The sequence below is a fragment of the Melospiza melodia genome, chromosome 5 (assembly GCF_035770615.1).
Source record: "Melospiza melodia melodia isolate bMelMel2 chromosome 5, bMelMel2.pri, whole genome shotgun sequence".
NCBI classification, from domain to species: domain Eukaryota; kingdom Metazoa; phylum Chordata; class Aves; order Passeriformes; family Passerellidae; genus Melospiza; species Melospiza melodia.
In genome coordinates this window covers 27538879-27555096 of record NC_086198.1, presented here as the reverse complement: position 1 = coordinate 27555096, position 16218 = coordinate 27538879, and the positions used below count along the sequence as shown (strand labels likewise).

At 40.4% G+C, this 16218-nt stretch overlaps 1 protein-coding gene across 4 annotated transcripts in view; it reads left to right on the top strand.

The window, feature by feature from the left end:
* LIN54 (lin-54 DREAM MuvB core complex component) overlaps window positions 1-16218 on the top strand; it is a 39820-nt gene that overhangs the window by 12523 nt on the left and 11079 nt on the right. For 3 of the 4 annotated variants that reach the window (XM_063156685.1, XM_063156684.1, XM_063156687.1), the window contains 4 exons: window positions 3293-4026; window positions 9583-9703; window positions 12352-12497; window positions 13951-14106. In XM_063156685.1, coding sequence (XP_063012755.1) covers window positions 3328-4026; window positions 9583-9703; window positions 12352-12497; window positions 13951-14106 — 1122 coding nt within the window. In that variant the 5' untranslated portion in view covers window positions 3293-3327. The remainder of the gene's footprint in view (window positions 1-3292; window positions 4027-9582; window positions 9704-12351; window positions 12498-13950; window positions 14107-16218) is intronic. The other variant, XM_063156688.1, reaches the window with a different exon arrangement.

Below are 16218 nucleotides of genomic sequence, written 5' to 3'. Positions count from 1 at the left end.
ATATACTTTTTTCTTCCTGAATATCAAGAACAGGTATCATTTGTTTTATGAGTAAGATGATCACAGGTAGTTTGCTCAAGCTGACAGTTTGTTCCTTACTGCACCTAGATTTTGTTCCTCTCCTTTTCCTTACTGTTCCTCTACCTTCTCCTTACTTTTCAGAGTTGTTGATCCAGGACTTAGTTAAGAGACTAAAGCATACTGTCATCATTTTTGTAATGTGTTCGGCTAATTGGGTGTTCTGAGCTAGATTTACAAATCTTCATTATATGAATTTTTCAGTGAACTTTTATTTAATTGTATGGCCATTATTTTTTGGCTAAAATGATCTGTTTAGTAATCTGAACCTAGAATATTTGCTGAGTTTCCCAGTCTAAAGCTAAACCCTTGCTTGGTCTAGATTGACTTTTTCCTTCAGGCTTTGAGTAAACACGTAGTGATGCATCTTTTCAAGGGGTTGTAGTCAGAGCTTGTGCATTATTCAGTACTCAAAACATAGCTGCTGAAGTGAAGGAAACTTTCAAGGGTTTAAATAGTTAAAACTATTTGCTACCCTTTCTTGACAATCTCAAGGCTGTTAGGATCTTAAAAGAGGTTGGCACGTTTTTACTGTTGATAATCGCTTTAGCAGAGGAGCTGAAAAAGGGAAACTGTATAAAAGCATTAGTAAAAAATAAACAGCTGAACTGTTGAGAAATCCTGGCTAGATACGAAGAAGTAAAAATCTGCAGGGATGTTGAAGTTGCCTTTGACAGCAGCCTCTGGTATAGCCAGGATGAAATTTTCATTGCTGCCTATCAAGTATCTATTCCAGTCATGTCCAACCTGCAGAGAAGAAATGGAGCCAGTGGGTTGTGTTTTGGTTCTTTGCCGTTGTTGAGTGCACTAGCCTGAATACAATAATGGAAGCTAAGTTTAAAATTACCTGATAACTGCAAAATCTTCCTATGTGATAGCCATGAGTTGTTCATACAGTAACTATGAGTAATGTTTCTTTCCTTTTCACTTCTCAGTTTCTGATTCCAGACTAGATGTGATATATTTCTTTTTCTTCTGCATTCTGACTTGCAGTGGTTAGTTTGGACTCAAAATGCTGTTTAAAAGCCTGACTGTGTATTTTAATATAAATATGCTTTCTGCTAGATATAGGTGTTTAATAAGCATTTAACCACTTTGTAACATAACCAAATGGTAAGGATAAAGAATGCAAATAACTGATGAACTATAAAACTACTTGGATATATTTAAGTATTTTATGATCATACTGTTAAAAGATGCTAAGAAAGGCCATTCTTCTTGGGAAAAACATGTACAAATGGAAACCAAAAGCAAATTATTTAAAACTATTTATAATTACAAAGTGAGGTGGTTTCCCCACTGTCTAATTTAGATAATTCTCTCCTTTTCAAACTTGGAAGCAATCATTACATGGATTGTGCTTGACACTAGGAGTCTTAACTTCTGGATTCAAGCCTTGTGTGCATATCAGTATAGAACAGGATGATGCTTTGGTTTGACGTTTTTTTTTTTTTTGGTTCAAAAAAAAACTGAAATAGTTTGAAGTTTTAATATCTGAGCTGCAAGCCTTTGCAAGTTGCTGAGGTGACAGTCAAGTGACACAGCTCAGAAGACCTAGTGACCTTAACATATGCTGTCTTCAAAAACAGTCTACTTTTGAGTAATCATTTGTGCAGTTAACCTATTTGACTTTAGGCAGCAATGTGATGCTATTACTAATGTGTCCCTCAGAGCTGGCTGTTTTGTCTAGGGCTGCTTACCAGGGCTGGCATCCCTGTGCAGGCGTTACTGGGGGACAAATGCTTTCCACAGGAGGTATTTCTGGCAGTGACATCAGATAACTTTGTATCTTTAAATGCCTGCCAATAAGTGAGCCGTGAGTTTGAGGGTCAGTGCAGTTCTTTCAGAGCTCAGGCTTCTTGGGTGTCAGGGCAGCTTGGTCTGGCTGGCACTCTGAGGTGAGGGGGGTCAGAGTGGCACCCTTGGCAATCAGTGAGGCCAGAACTGCTCCAGCATAATCTCTGGAGCTCAGCATGGAAACTCTGTCATTCTAGCAGGGCTTTTTCCCCCAATCCTTCCACCTTATGGGTGAAATGAAGCTGTTCTGTAGTTAGCTGCTCTACAAAACCAGCCCACAACAACTCCAGAGGAAATAATGTCACCCCCGCATTTGGTCAGTGTTTTCACTGGCACGCTTCCTCATGAATTACTATTAAAACTCAGCTCTGCTTTTCTTAGCAAGTAGGGAACAGAATTTGAAGTGTTTTGTCCCCTTGAGTTTATAATTAGTACTCAGGAGCAGGCAGACCCACGTGGTGTGCTCACCCAGGGCCCAAGTGTGCCCCTGGGGTCAGCAAGTGCAGAAAATGCCTCATGGAGCTGGTCTGTTCTCAGACTCTTGACACTGATAGAGCTTTAGGGGAATGGTCCAGTGTGGCCATTTCCAGCAATGTCCGTAAGGTTTCTCAAGTGGAAGTGACACTGGCTTTGAATCTCACTGCAGGGGTTTGTTTAATATATAATTTGGGTGCTCTTATAAAATTCCTTTTATTTTCATACAGTGTTTGTGTTTAGAACACCTTTCAAATTAATAATGAATTTGTGTGTTATATTTTCTGGTGAGTATTAAAGTAAAAAAATTACTGAGCTCTTCTTTTCATAGCCAGCGTCAAGGGATTATCTCTTCATCTTGTGAGTGGCAGGGCTTTAGCTTGATCCTGTGATAGGTAGCTGTTGATTGACCTTTTGGGGTTGTTTAAGTCCATCACTAAACAGTCATTTGTTTTTCTGAGATTTCCAAAATGAAAATTTGACAAGAATGTTACATCTGGTATGGATAACAAGTCTCTTGAGCAACATAACCTGGTAATCAATGTTGGCATGTATGAAAATACATCATCATCTATTAGATTTTTTTAAAGCTGTTTAACTCTTGCTTTATACTTTGGTGAGTTTACATGTCTGTGCCCATATTTTCTGAGGGGAAATACTGCTTCTTTGTGTACTGGAGTGTGAAGAGTGGACTGGTAATACCTTTATTTTACTTCAGTGAATGATATTGTAAAGGTTTGATATAAGTTATTACAGAGACTAAATTCAGCTTGGTGTGTCACATTTTGATGACAGGGTTTTTTTCCCATGATAACCCTCCTCTGCATGCACAATACTTTCAGTATGAAAAAAATTGACTACATTTTCTTCTTTGATAATATTATTCATAAAACTTTGAAAAGATGTGTTTTCTGGAAGCCAATAACTTTTTAAAATATTGCAGTACCTGCTCCGGCCATCACTGCCACAGCTACTAAAATGGAGGTGGTTTCAGCAGAAGTGAACAGCTTGCTCCCTGAGGAAATCATGGACACCGGCATAACTCTGGTGGAGGACGACAGCATCGAGGCTGTTATCGTGTCATCGCCCATGGGGGGAGAGTCCATTCCCATGGAAACAGAACTGGAAGAAATAGTGAACATAAGCACCACCAGCGACTCCTCAGCCACCACCACAGCCACAGTCACCACGGAATCGGTTCCTGCGCCCAGCAGCCACTCGGGAGATGCAGCACTGACTACCACCACAACCCCAAGTCCTGATGTGAATGCAGCCGTAAAGCCTGCCTTTCCAGGTGGCCTCCATAAACTTGGTGCTCAGACCCCTGTCACTATCTCAGCTAATCAGATTATTCTGAACAAGGCCACTGATATTAAAATAGGCAGTCAGAGTATTAAACCGGACGGGCAAAAGCTGATTGTAACAACTTTGGGCAAGTCTGGCCAGCCTATTGTCTTAGCATTACCCCACAGCCAGCTCCCGCAGTCGCAGAAGGCCGTGTCCCAAGCCCAGGCTGGAGACTCCAAGGTACAAGGCCAGCAGATCAAAGTTGTCATTGGAGGTCGGTCGGAAGTGAAACCTGTTGTGGGTGTCTCAGCTTTGACGCAGGGGAGTCAGCTGATAAACACTGCGGCCCAGCCCTCTGTCTTGCAGTCCCAGCAAGTAAAAACAGTACAGGTAAAATGAGTTATGCTGATGAAACATCTTCAAACCAGTTCTGTTGCTGCAATTGTTGTCTGTTTCCTGCACTGATTGACGCACTGTTGCTTTCAACCTTTGCATTTATTCTTTGTATTTAAAAAATACAATGCTGCTCTTAGCCCATGCTTTCATCTGTGGATGCGTTTGCCATTTTATGCTGTTTGCCTCTAGCTACTGTCTAGAAACTTAGGGTTTGCCTCAGACAAAGTGAACTATTCAGTAGATTGAAGATAATTTCCTCATTATTTTCATTTTATAAAATAAATTCTACATACTTTCAGGAAGACTGAATTCAACTTTATATGCCTGTTGTTGTTTATTCAAAGTATACACTCCTTTATGGAAGAGTAGCTTCTGCCTATTACATTCAGTTTGTTTAAATAAATTCTCTGAAAAAAACTTCTAGCATCTGAAAAAGAACAGAAGGGTGTATCTTGTCTGCCTCAAATCTAGTTATCTAAAGCTGAACATTCAAGGTTTTGTTCCCAATCTCTGGCATGGATCTTGAGATATTTGAAACCACAGAGAATCTGCTTGGATCCGAAAATGTGTTGAAAAGACTTGGGTTATGACCCAAAGGGTCTGATTCTCATCTGTTATGTGGCAGAACTAAATGTGAGTGACTTCCTTCTTCCTTTCTGCAGCGAGGCAGAAATAATAAAAAATAAGACTTCTTAAAGTGAAGGACAAGTAGAACTCAATGCAGGGTATGATGGAAAAATATTTATTTTACTGTCTAAATAAAATGAGAAATTAAACTCTTAAGTATGCTATTAAAAATTATCAACTGCACATAAAAATTACGAAGTTTAAAGAATTTTATTAGCCAAATGTTCCTTGATTAGTATTTCATGGCAGGTGAATAAGATAAATTCTGAATATTTTCTTTAAAGTTGCAGATGATTCCTTTACCAATTTCTACTTTCTTCTTTTTTGTTGCTACATCATACCTGGAAACATATTTAATAATGGCCATTTGAAACATAAATGATTGTCACTATGGTTTTCAAGAAAATCTCTGCACTTCAGTCATCATAGGAACATTTAAGAGCAGATCAGTTCCTGTTATTTGGCTTCATTATTCACTGCCAAGTGACAGGTACAGGAAACTGGGGAGAACAACTTAGCTGTGATGTGGTTTTTCCTTGCATGAGATGATTTGTGCTGTCAGTGACTGAAATCAGTGGCTTGGCTATCGACCCCTTCAATTTGCCATTGGGAATTCCACACATTCCTTAGCAGACACTCTTACTAATGGACTTGCATCCGTTTTTAAATCTAGTTAATTGCAGTTTGGGTAAATTTGTTTTGTTGTGGTTTCTTTTTGTTAAGCCATTGGTTCCCTTTGCAAAACAGATTGAATTGTTAGCACTTGACATTCCTTTTTTCCCACAAGGAGAGGAGGAAGTAGAAATGAAAAGCAAGAAGACAAGGTTAGCACCCGTTATTGCAGGAGAAATGATTGCATTAGCACTTCATAGACAGAAGTGCTATTTTCCCTGCAGAAAATTTCTGATGTATCAGAGTGACATATGAGGCTGGGTGAGAGATTCTGGCTCTGCTCTACCCTGAATAACAGGGGAGGTAACCCACACGCTGAGTCCCTTTCTTAGCAAATGAAGTGATTCTTTTGCCCACCACCCTGAACGAGCCCCTTACACCTTCAGTGAGTGGAAAAGGAGGCTGTGAATGCCTCCCTGACTCCCCGTGGGTCTCCTGTCATTTATCTCTTGTGAATCAGCTGTTTCAGATGGAGGACTGGCACAAGGCTTTGACTTGGTGCTGAGAATGAACTGGTACAGGTTAGATGGCAAAGAGCTCTTATCAGTTCTTGTGGTCACTACCATAAAGGCTTTGTATATCATTAGAGAAACTCAATTGCCTTGACATCTAATCTGATCTTGTAATCTAATTGTGATAGTTGAAGTCTCAGCACCTGAGGCATAATTGGTAGAGTTCAGCAAAATGTTTCTTGGAATTTGACTCCTCTGCTTACAGTTTTGGATGCATGAGACTGTGAGGTGTTAATTGTGGCTGGGCCTTTGGCCTCATCTATACCCAGAGGTTAATTACTGTCCTTATAGCAGCTTGTCCTGATTTAGCTGAAATTGGTGCCACAAATGTGTGGAAAAAAACTGCTGGGCAAGTACATCTCCTTTCAGCCTGTGGCTCCTGCCTGCCTACAGCCTTAAGAGTGGTGTTGTGCCTGCTGCACTGCTGCTTTAGTCCAGGTTTATGAAGCAAGAGTTTGGCCTTGCCATGACTCTGAGCCAGATGTCCAGGCATATCACCCTGGATGCTGTTAAGTCTGCCTTGTGCTTGTTTTGTGTGGTAACTGGCTCTGGTTTTAACTGTGTCCATAGCGTTGTTGCTACCATGGCAAGGCAGCTGCTAAGCCATCCTGGTGGCTTTATTTCATCATTGAAAAGGGACCTTGTGCAGTCCCTAACCCCAAACTCCCATTCCTAGCTCAGTTTCTTCATCTCTGAAGTTAAGATGTTCTTTTCTATTTCTAGAGTCCCTGATTTTTCATGCTATGTCAATATAAATGACACAGAGTGGGTACATGAACAGGGTCCCAACAGGTCATCCAGGGAGTGGATTTATAGTGTATTAGCTCCTTTGTGGTAGCTGACTGTGGATATCCAGCAGTAAATGTGAGGTAGGAGTGTGCCTGTATGAATAGAACAGAGTCTGAAAACAAAGTCCAGCCATATATATGAACTTGCTAGTTCATCTTTAGTGAAGAGTTTGAGGGAGACAGAACTTGACCCCTGAAGTCAAGTTGCCTGCACAGAAATCTCTTGGCTTCTGTAGGGGAAGGAAGGCTGGTGTGTGCTCCTAAATATAATAACATTGCTACAGAAGAGCTTGTTGCTCCAGGGAATATGTTTGCAGTCTAACTCAAAGTAACTTGCAGAGGGCATGCTTAGCTTACATAGGCAGGGGGATAATGCCAAGCTCATTGTGATCAGTACAGGCAATGGCACAGTGCTCCAGAGAGCTTGTCCATTCTGAAGTATCAAAGGGCATCTTGATTATTTCCTCTGGCTTCTCCAGTCTTTACTGAAATGGGCAGTGAGTTTCCCAGTAGTGCCAAGAAGCTTCTCCCTGGTGGCTGGGGTTATCCAGTGCCATAAACCTCAGAAATGCTTGCTTGGCAGCAGGTAGGCCAGGAGTGCTGTTCCTCATTTATAACCAACCACATTTGTCTTGCTGTTTCCTAAGCCTTGAGGGGATTTACTTGTTTATTAGACCTTCCTCTCTATAGACAAACAGTTCACCTAAAAAGCAGGGGAGAATTAGTTTGAGGAGGATACTGCAAGTTGAGTTTGAGGGAAGCAGGGCTACTTGTGTTGACATGTTATTTTAGAATTTTTAAGTTTTTTTCTGAAATACTTCATGTTAATGGTCAGTAGTACTTTACACACATTCATGTAAGTCATTTAAGCACTGGGAAACAATTGCTGTTATCGAGAGCTGGCTGTTCCTGCTGAATCCTCATGTTCTGAGCCAGACTTAGCTCTCACTTCAGAGAAAAAGCAATAACAGTTGAGTTGCAATAATACCTTATGGCAAGGTAAGATTAATTTAAAACAGGAATCTCAAATCAAGCAGATGAAAGGTGTAGAATTGAACAGAAATTAAAGCGTGTCCAAGCTGAGAAAAAAAATTACGGATAAAATGCCTGCTCATCTATCAGTTGTGTATGTGCTAAGGTAATTGAATCCTTGAGATTTAAAAATGGCTTTGAGTTAAATTTGTGAGCAGGGCTACAAATGAAATTTCCTTCTTCAAACAACTGATGTTTCAAAGTTTTAGTTAATGTATTTCCGAAAAGAACAGGTTTATTTCTCCTCTGTTTCATTTTAAAGCCTTGACAATTGTATATCCCCCATAAAGCACCTCCTGTGCCTGAGGAGCAGCATATTTGTTCTGAGATGGAGCTTTCCTCTGAGAAGCACTTGTACTGTGACTGTGGAGCAGCACATGGTTTCCTTTAACTGAGATCCATTCTCTGGTGGTGCCTGGTGTCAGAGCTGCTCCTTGCTGGCTTCCCTGGCCAGGTGTAGCTCGGGCACGCAGAGGTGCCCTTGGCTTTCCACAGCAGCCTGGGGGGCTCTAGTGCCATAGCAGAGGGAGCTCCAGCTTCCCTGGCTGTGCCATGACTGTGCTGCTGGGAGCTGGGGCAGCCTCACGTGTGCTTTTTGTGGAGCAGCTGAGGAATTTGTTATGTGCTCCTGAATACTTTGAATGTTTTTGCCTTGTGGGGTTGGAAAAAAGGTGTTTTCAGGCAACAAATTCTATAGATAGGGTTTTGTGGAGGAAACCATAACTTCCAGCCTACTCAATTGCTTCATTTGAGCATTTGTAACTGTCTCAGGCTGTCGAAAGTAGCTGTCAGCTCTGTATCATCACAGATTTCTGATCACATCAGGCAGATTTCTGATTTAGCTGCTTGAGTAAGAAGTTGGCTCCCCACATGGACGTTAATGTGGTGCCTCTCTGGTACTGCTGGAGTTGAAGGCTGGTGCCTATGGGATGTGGTGCAGGAGAGGCAGGATGTGCCTCACCTGTGGGGTGGGCAGCTGTAAGGGCTTCAGTAAATGTGAGCACACAGCCTTCCTCACATTGACTCAGGCCACATCCACAGGCAGCCCCTGCAGCCAGCAGGTTAAAAGTCTTTGGAAAAAGTCAGCCTCTAAATTGAGCTATTCACTAGCTGGGTGCCAATGTATAAAAACTGTTGGAATAAATGCAATTGGTAATTAACTTCTCTCAGTGTGGAAGGGGAGAAAAATCTTCTTTAAAACTTTTAAGACTATATATTCCTGCTTATGAAGATTTCAAGCTGAAGTGATCTGTCATTGAATTGCTGTACATGTTCTTGGTCCAGCCACATTTCAGGAGACTGGGTTGCAGTATGAAAATAGATCCCCATTTACCTGGAGGTAGGCAACTGATTTGTTCTTGGCTAGTGAGTACTCAAAACTTTTAGGCACTGATGATCCATGTACTTTTGGGAAACTGTTGCAGAAAGCATTTTCCCCATTTGCAAAACAAGTGTGCTGCTATGTCAAAATGGTCAAGAGATGTTTCAGAGCAGTAGTGGTCATATTTAAATCACTGGGGACAAGTTTTGTCCTGGTGGGCTGAAAAGGAAGTAACTTAATTTAAAGCTTCAAATACTAAGAGTTGTGCATTTAATTTTGACATTTTTATGTAGACCAACCATACGTAAGAAATAATTTCAGCATCTTGAAGATGAGATATTTGCACAGAGAGCTATCTTCTGAAAAAGCTGGGAGGAATTTGGCTATCCTACTTTGGTAGCTGGAAATCTGAAGTGTCAAGGATAATCTCCTAGTTCTTTCCATAAGGAAAAGTGGAGATGAAATGCAAGATACACAATTATTCTTCTAATTATGTGTGCAAGTATTGCCCTTTTTATTTTTTAATGTACTTAACAATACAATAATTTAGATCCAAAATGCTCAAGTTACTTTAGATCTTTTTTCCTCCATCTTTTAGATTGCGAAGAAGACTCGAACCCCAACTTCTGGCCCGGTGATCACCAAGCTGATATTTGCAAAACCAATCAATAGCAAAGCTGTTACAGGGCAGACCACTCAAGTGTCACCAGTCATTGCAGGTTGTACTACTTTGACTTGTTTTGCTTTGCCATTTTTTAAAGGCTTTTCAAAGAAATGGTAATTGTAGAAATTCTTCTGTCTCAACACTTTTACTGTAGTTTCTGTCAAAGTGCCTCAAGCAATTGAAAAAAAAATCAGAAAACTTTTTTGGTAGAAGCAGATAAATGCACCTGTTGGTACCTTTATACTCATGTAGAATAATCTTGGTAATTGCAGAGTTGCTTTTACTGCAAAGGTACTTTTACTTCATGGATTTTGGGGAGGAGAAAAAAAATACCTCAGAGCCACAGAAAAGATGACTTGATGAACAGAAAGTATTTTCAGAAACATTTTATAAATACACAGAGGGAAAGGGAGACACATGCTTTTGTATTACTTTAATCTGCTTATAGTTGGACTTAAATTTAATACATGCAAGTAATAGAAAAAAAATGTTTGAATGAAGAAAGTGAATAAAGCTGTGTTGTTTTTGGTAACTTGCTCACCTGCTTCAAAAATAACCATGGCAGAAGTGTCTAGGAAAGTAATTAAGGCAAATAACAAATGGTCTTTCCCTTTGGAAAACAACTCTATATATCCTTATAAAAAATAAAAGCCCAAGTGACCACAGAACAACAGCAAAAGCACCAACAAAAGTAAAGAAAAAACCACAGTGTAATACCTTGTTTATAATGGCAGTGAATCTGTTGCTAAACATCTTAGGCATCTAATTTTTTCTGAAAAAGATTAAAGTAGGAAGCTGGGTTCATCATTAGAGCTTTGAAGGATGTCTCACTGCTTACAGATTTATCAGTCTAAGTAGGCCTAAAATCTCTCCCAGGTATTTAAACAAATTTTTTAAGTCTTTACAGCACTGGGACTTGAGCTGGTTTTAAGAAGGATGCAACTGTCTCCTTTATTCAGAACACTGATAGATGCCAGTGAATGGCACAGAGCTGGGACATAATCTTTTTCTTGAGTTGGCAGGCTGCCTGCAGCCTGACATGTGTTTCAGGTGAAAGAGGAATTCCCCATCCCACTCCCCAAATTTCTCAAATTCCCTACCAAATATATAAACCTGTAAGAAGATTGCTATGCTTATAAATACTTGAATTAAGTTGTTTGTGTATTTAAAAAAACAATCCAAACAAACAGCCCAACCCAAAAACATGAAAAATTACTTGCAGTTTTTAAATCAGTATTTTGAAAAATCACTTGTGCCTGAGCCATCACTAAAACTATCACTGGGAGGTAAAGTTGCTTCATTAATTGAGAGTGAAATCTTTAATATTAGTTTTTCCCTCACCATTCCAAAGAGCCAGCACAGCTTGCCAGCTTTGAGAGGCTGGCATCACTTTAGAGAAGGTGTAACATTTGTGTTTGTGTTTTGATTTTTTTTATACATGTTTTCATGAATGTGATAAATATTTTTAATTGCCTGGAAATTCCTGCAAGCTGAGATGGAAGTTGTAATCTGGAAAGACTTGTCAGTATAAGCAACCAGATTCTCTTTGGAAGCTGATGCTAAGAAGGAGATGCAGTGAGAAGGGGAAAGCTGTCATCAAGGAAATAACTCAAAGGATTGAAACCTCTAGATGTTTTTTTTCCCCACAGAATGACATTCTTCAGGTTGCATGTGGCTTTAGCAGCTGCTGGCAACTATCTGTGCTGTTAATTAGACTGCAAAAAGTGGTTATTTTAGAGCACACAGACTGCAGAGGAAATCAGCTTGCCATGACGATAGTGCTTTTTCTTGTTAGTTCCAGTTGACTTTAATTGTTATGCCACCAGTTGATTTTGGATGGAAAAGTTATGCTGGTATTTGTTTGTTTCTTATTTTTATAAATGTAGTACAAGAGAATGGGTGACAGAAGCTATGACAGAAATGAGTCTGAACCAAAGTGGAGCAGAGGAAAGCTCAGTGGTCAAGCATTCTTTGGAAAGAAACTTAGAAAGTATGGAAAAAAAAAATCTGTTTTCCATTCTGGGAGTTTGCAATATTCCTGAAACTGATGTCATGATGTGGAGCTTCTGTATTTGATGTTTACTCTTCTTTGGCATTGTAAAAAGAGAGAGAGTACGTGACACACACATGAAAACATGGGTGGTGGTGTGACTAAAAACTGTTAGGCAGTGAAAGAGGCAACCATCGGCAGAGAAGAGAAAAAACACAAAAACCTCAGAGCTGATTGTAGACAGACCAAACATCTTTTTTTTGGTCGCTGTAACCCAGCTGGTGTTTGATGGCTGAGGTTGCAAAGGAAGTAGTCCCCCACCAATGCTCAGTTTCTCTGGGCATTGGCAGCAGCCCAGGGTTTCCCAGGAAGCTGCCAGCTGGCTGGGGGTCTGTGTGGTGCAGGTGTACTGGAGAGCTCTGCTCCTCAGGATGCTGTCCTGGCTGTCAACAATTGTCAGCTGAATGGCACAGAAAGCTCAATGTCCATTTTGGCTCTTTTTTTAAGCCTGAGCAAACTGTCTTTTTGTTTGTAATACCAGCAGTTATTTTCTTCTTTGTTGCTAAATCTAAATTAAAGAGTGCCAGTGTCCTTCCTGTCAGGTCATACACTCAGAAGTAGGGATAAATTGCAGAAATGGCAGGGAAAACTTTGCTTTAAAAGTGACTGTGACCAGGGATAACTGGAGCTGATGGTATCTTCATTGTTTATAGGTAGGGTTTTTTCACAGTCTGCTCCAGGGACACCACCAAAGACAATAACCATCTCTGAGAGTGGAGTCATTGGATCATCTTTGAGTACAACAACACAACAGACACCGAATAAAATAGCTATCTCACCACTCAAATCCCCCAACAAGGTAAGGACCTGTTCTGGCTGCAGCCTTCTATCCCTCCTGCACAGTGGTCTGAATGGAGCTCTCTGTGTCTATGCTACAAGCTGTTTATTTTCTCTCCAGACATAATAAACATGTCTCCAGAGTCCATAAAATATCTCCAGAGTCTCCATTTTGCATCACAATGCTCTGTGGTAATGCCCTAATTTAGATTTTTTCAACTGGCTCCCTTACTATGGTTTTAAGCAGATATCCATTACTGCATAGTTTCCTATTCCTGCCAGTTCTTGCCATTCCCTAAGCATTGATTCTGAGAGCAGCCTTTCCCTCTTAGCCAAGCACTCAGACTATTTTTAATGCCTTCATAAAACATCAACAGGCTGTTCAAGAGGAGACCTCAATAATATTAATAGGTCAGCACTTATTAACCATTCCTGCTACTGCGCAGGCAATTTAGTCTTTCCAGATCACTTGTGAAGTAAATGAAGTTTGCAGTGGTCCTTGCACAGAGCTGGAGATTGGCACAGGTCAAGGTGACACTTGTGTTTCAGATTTGATAATTGTCTTGAGAAGAGAAATATTGCTGAAGAAACTGAGATAGAGGGACAAGATGCACAGTGCAGGCAAACTGAAATATCATGAATAAAAAGCAAATTAAGAATAAATAATTATTTTAGTTTGGCTATGCTTCAGTGTTGTAATGTTATACAGATGGAGTAAAAGACTTGTGTTTGACAGTTATTAGTAAGAGAAGCAACATAAAGAAGTTAATTTTTATTCTAAAGTTACTTTTTTAACTAGGAGTGGGTGTGAAAAGACTCTTTAGGGTTTCATCTTGAATTTACTGTTAATAAGCAATTCTAAGTATCAGATTTTTCTTAAAACATTAGGAAGTTGAGAACAAAAAGTAGAAAACCAGCCTTGGAAAGGGTGTGGTTATATAGAGTGTTTATAAACACTGCACTCTGCAGAAATGTCAGAAGACTGGATCTCTGGGAAACTGCAGTGTAGATTTGAAAGTACTGGTGTTGATGTTCTTATACTTTGAATCAGTAGTTTGAGGTGAGAATTTTCTTTCAAACAGCTTTTCTTTAAAATTCCTATTTATGATGAAATAGTCATTGTACCAATTATTTAGAAGATGTCCCTCTTGACAATGCTGAGGCTTTAATGGGATAATTTCCTTTAAAACCCCCCAATAAAACAAATGGAAAGACAACCCCTTACTCCCACCCAGATGCTGTGCTAGGTTTCTGCAGGAGCCTGTTGGTGCTGCAAACCAGTGATGCCTTCAAGGTTCTAAGGGCTCTGTTGTTACAGCTGGACCCGTGTGAGTTGTGGTTAAATGCAGGGCCCTTGTTCACAGAAAGAGCTCTGTTCTGGTGGAGAGCTGTGCTGTCCTGAGGAGGGGAATGTGTATGTACAGGGCCCTGTATCCTGCACAGAGGTTTAAACTGCTTTTTGTTTTGCCAAGCAGCTAACAGTGGTGTCAGTGGCCTCCCAGCCTCCCAGCTCCCCCCAGAAGACGGTGGGCGTCCCACTGAATGTAGCGTTAGGACAGCAGATCCTCACAGTGCAGCAGTCAGCACCCTCCTCCCCTGGGAAGGCCATAGTCAACCACACAACCACCCAGGTACAGACTGACTTTGCTTTGTCTTCTGCTGTGTCTGTGTCATTGCTTGCTGGGAACTGCAGTGTTGGAGCACGGCTCGGCAGCGCTCTGTCTGCCGCTGTTCTTGGGATGGTGTCTGCTTAGGAACTGGCAGAAGCAATGCCCCAAGGAGTGGATATATAATATATTCTTCAGCTGAGGGCTGCAAACCAGTGCAAGCCCATACAGGGGTGTGCTATTAGACAGTAGCTTTCCAGCCTGGAAAGCCCCACTTGGTGCAAATTCTTGTTTCTGTCTGCTCAATCTCCCAAGTCACATGAAGAACTCTGTGACACGAGGAGGAGTTCTTTGGGGGATTCTTTCTCTTCTGCCAATGTTTCTATGCCACTGCCTAGGGCTGCTTTCCAGGTATTTCTGAGGTTTGCAGCAGTGGAGTTCACATTCCTGCTGTAGAGGTCTGGGCTGAAACCTACAGAACCAGAAATTATTTATTTCCCATGTCTCATTTCTAGAAAAATGGGCTTTTCCATAATAGCTTTTATAAATAGTTTTGCATTAATTAATCACAAGACAAAACTGACCTTTCTTACAAATGACAGTTTGTGCTGTTTTCCTCTTTTGTGATCTTATGTAAATCTTTTTCTATTGCAATATCTGTACTCTTGTTGTGGCAAACATGAAGGGATGTGAATGGGTGTAAATATATCCAGAGTATGGATATAGCAGGGAGTGGACACACATCTACAACATGAGACCAGACACTCAGATTTTTCCAGTTTTATCTTACTGATGCAGGAAATAATTGGAATACTGATATGGGAGTATGGACACCACAGAGATTTGAACTGTTTTTTTCCTCAGAGAAAATTGTCTTCTGAAATAGTTGTTAAAAGGTTACGTCTCTCTAATGCAAGCACCCTAAATGAAAAAATGGAGATGTCTGTGGGAGTTCTGTTGCAAAGCTATCTGACACAACACAAGGGCTTCACCTGTCTTCACTGGGCTCAAGAACATGCCTTTAGAAGAGAACTGTCCCTTGAATTTGACAATTTTCCCAGTTGTCCTTGGATAGCAGCTGCTCATTTGTGTGCTAGAGAGAACAGGTCTCCTTTTGACAATGTCTGTGACCATGCTTGCACACAGTGCTTATTTTGATGCTCTGGCTTGTTAAGGTATAAAATGTCTTAAGAAAAATAAAACTTCCCAAGAAAACATCTTTTAGAAGAGCAGGGTTGTTTTTCTAATGAAATGTGTGCAAATTGAGATTTTATTTCTGTAGTTGCTGAAAACTGGGCAGCTGGGAAAATGTTCTCATAAGAATTCACATCATACTGACAACCAAGCATAATACTTAAACTTGATGTCAAGGACCAGTAGTAATGCTTTATACCAATAGTAAAAGATACTGAGAATAAAAACCTGAGCTCTAAAAAAAAGTTAAATGGAAGCAGGAAAAGGAAGAAATCAAGGTTTGAGGTTGAGCAGGTCTGGGTTAAGGGGCTGCTATCAAACCAGTAGACTTATGAATGTGTTTAAATGAAATTAAACTTTCTTGTTATTAGTTTGTAGTTTGAGAAAAGTTGGAAAGATGAACTTTTGCAGATTCAAGCTGTAAGGTAGCACAGGTCTGCTGAGCTCACTTTCTTTCAGCATTTTGCCTTTTTTCTTAATGAATTTGTTTTGCTACTTCTCATTGTTCTTGCTTCTTTCATTTCTCAGCTTGTACTCTTTCTGATGTCCATCAGTTATGGATTCTGTTCCCTTTTCCTCACAAGGGTTGCACAGTGATTTCTGTGGATTAATTACCAGCTTTCTTAACAGGACATATCTGTACATATGCAGATAAATTATGATGCAGTCCAGACAAACTGTTCTGCAAGTTCTTACCGTGTGCTTTTAATAACAGGAATATTTCTATGTTTGGTTGTTTGATTGTGGAAGACAAACCGAGCCATGTTCTCTGTAGGCACTGGAAATAGTTTTGGCAGATGTTGTATCTTGTGAACTGGCCTGAGTCACCCTACTCATATAAATACTAGTTTACTCTGGTGTTTGGTGTAGAGCATTGAAAATGGAACTGAGTTTACTCTGAGATGTTGAGAGGCATTTAATCTCTGCATCTGTTTTACTTTT